This window comes from Buceros rhinoceros, unplaced genomic scaffold, assembly GCF_000710305.1.
Source record: "Buceros rhinoceros silvestris isolate BGI_N320 unplaced genomic scaffold, ASM71030v1 scaffold20073, whole genome shotgun sequence".
Classification (NCBI taxonomy): Eukaryota; Metazoa; Chordata; class Aves; order Bucerotiformes; family Bucerotidae; genus Buceros; species Buceros rhinoceros.
In genome coordinates, this window is record NW_010402072.1 from 13,810 (window position 1) to 15,257 (window position 1,448).

Genomic DNA, 1,448 nt, shown 5'->3' on the forward strand with positions numbered 1-1,448 from the left:
CTGCCGGATGGCACAGACCCTCGTGGGGCTGAGCATTCCCCTCCCAGGCTCTTCAGAGAAGAGCAGCTTTTGTAGCGCACTCAGCACAACCACGTTCCTGGAAGTCAGGGCTGCCCGGTGCCCAACGTGCACAGGCAGAGAATATCCAAGGACGCTGCTACAGGACATTCTGTGTGATCTGGGTTATTTAACTTAAATCACATGCAAAATGAAGATTAATGTAAAGTGCCTCTTGCAGGTCACTACCAACAAAATTTCCAGTTGCCTTACAGTAAACATTTTTCTTAAAAATACTTCACTGCTCAGAAGGGGAACTGGGGAAAAATCTAAGACCGAACATTCACACAGTTAAGCTTCATGTTTCATATGAGACTACAAAACCCCTAAACATTGCTTTGAGGCTTCGGCAGTTGAAATATTAACCTGATTCATTCCCTTCTGCAAACCAGAATTTTCGTAGGAGCTAGAAAACAGTCCAGAAAACACAGAGGTAATGAAAATTACTTACCTACTCTTCCCTGCTGACATGATGAAAAAGGGCAAGAGATGCAGAGGAGGAAAACGAATGCTAGAGCTGAAATCATCTTTGACTCTCCCGGCAGTGTGGATGTACAGGCTCCTCTTGCAACGAATTTTTAACCTGCAGGTTTGCCTCTGCTCCCCATTAGTGTCTGTGGTTTGCTATTTATGAAGTTGCATTCCTCCCTCTGAAGTTCTTATTCTCTGATGCTGGACGAGGGGTGGACGTCATTTCTGGCTGCCAGTCCACAGAGAACGTTACAAAAGTAAACAATATGAGAAACTCATCAGGAGAGGAGTTTAATTTTTTTTTTTTAGACCGGCTCGCACCAAAATAGGTCAGAAAATTCCAGAATTAAACAGATCCTTTTGGGACTGGGGTTTTTATTTCTTCATGGACACAGGGTAGACGGATGATTCACAGCCAGACCCCTCACAGATTTTCCTTCTGAAGCTGCTCACAAGATCACAAAAGCTATGAGACATCTGGACTTCACTAGAGGTTCAGAAGAGGCTCTTTAAACTCCCAAAAGACAGTTTCACCACTTGCACTTGGGGGAGAATTATTGAATCATCGTCCAGCTCGAAAAAGGAGCTATCAGACCCTACTGTGGAGAGGGATGGGGCGAAAGCACCAGCCCTTGGGGCCGATTGTTCTCCTCACCCCCAGCCAGGCTTGCCTAAAGGAAGGATGCAGTGCAGAGGGATGGTTTGAAAAGAAGGTAGAATTTGCTGTTTCTTGTCTGTGAGGGAATGAGTCTCAATCCAGCATTTTACATCAGTCACTCTCAATCCAGCACTTTCCATCAGAAGACACTGCGTGGATTGAGAAATCCATCCAGAGCAGCCAAAGAAAATCTGCCCCGAGAAAATCTTAAAGCTACGACATCAAGGGAATTGCGAGGGAAACGGTGACCTGTAGAGAAGGT

The 1,448-nt window shown here is 45.4% G+C and overlaps 1 protein-coding gene across 1 annotated transcript in view; it reads right to left on the reverse strand.

Annotated features, from left to right (window-relative positions):
- The window catches only part of COMP (cartilage oligomeric matrix protein), a gene marked incomplete at its 3' end in the record, with an annotated part of 14,411 nt that extends 13,804 nt beyond the window's left edge, over positions 1 to 607 (reverse strand). Inside the window, exon 1 of the mRNA XM_010132535.1 lies at positions 509 to 607. Coding sequence (XP_010130837.1) covers positions 509 to 584 — 76 coding nt within the window. The remainder of the gene's footprint in view (positions 1 to 508) is intronic.
- Between the last annotated feature and the right edge of the window lie 841 nt (positions 608 to 1,448).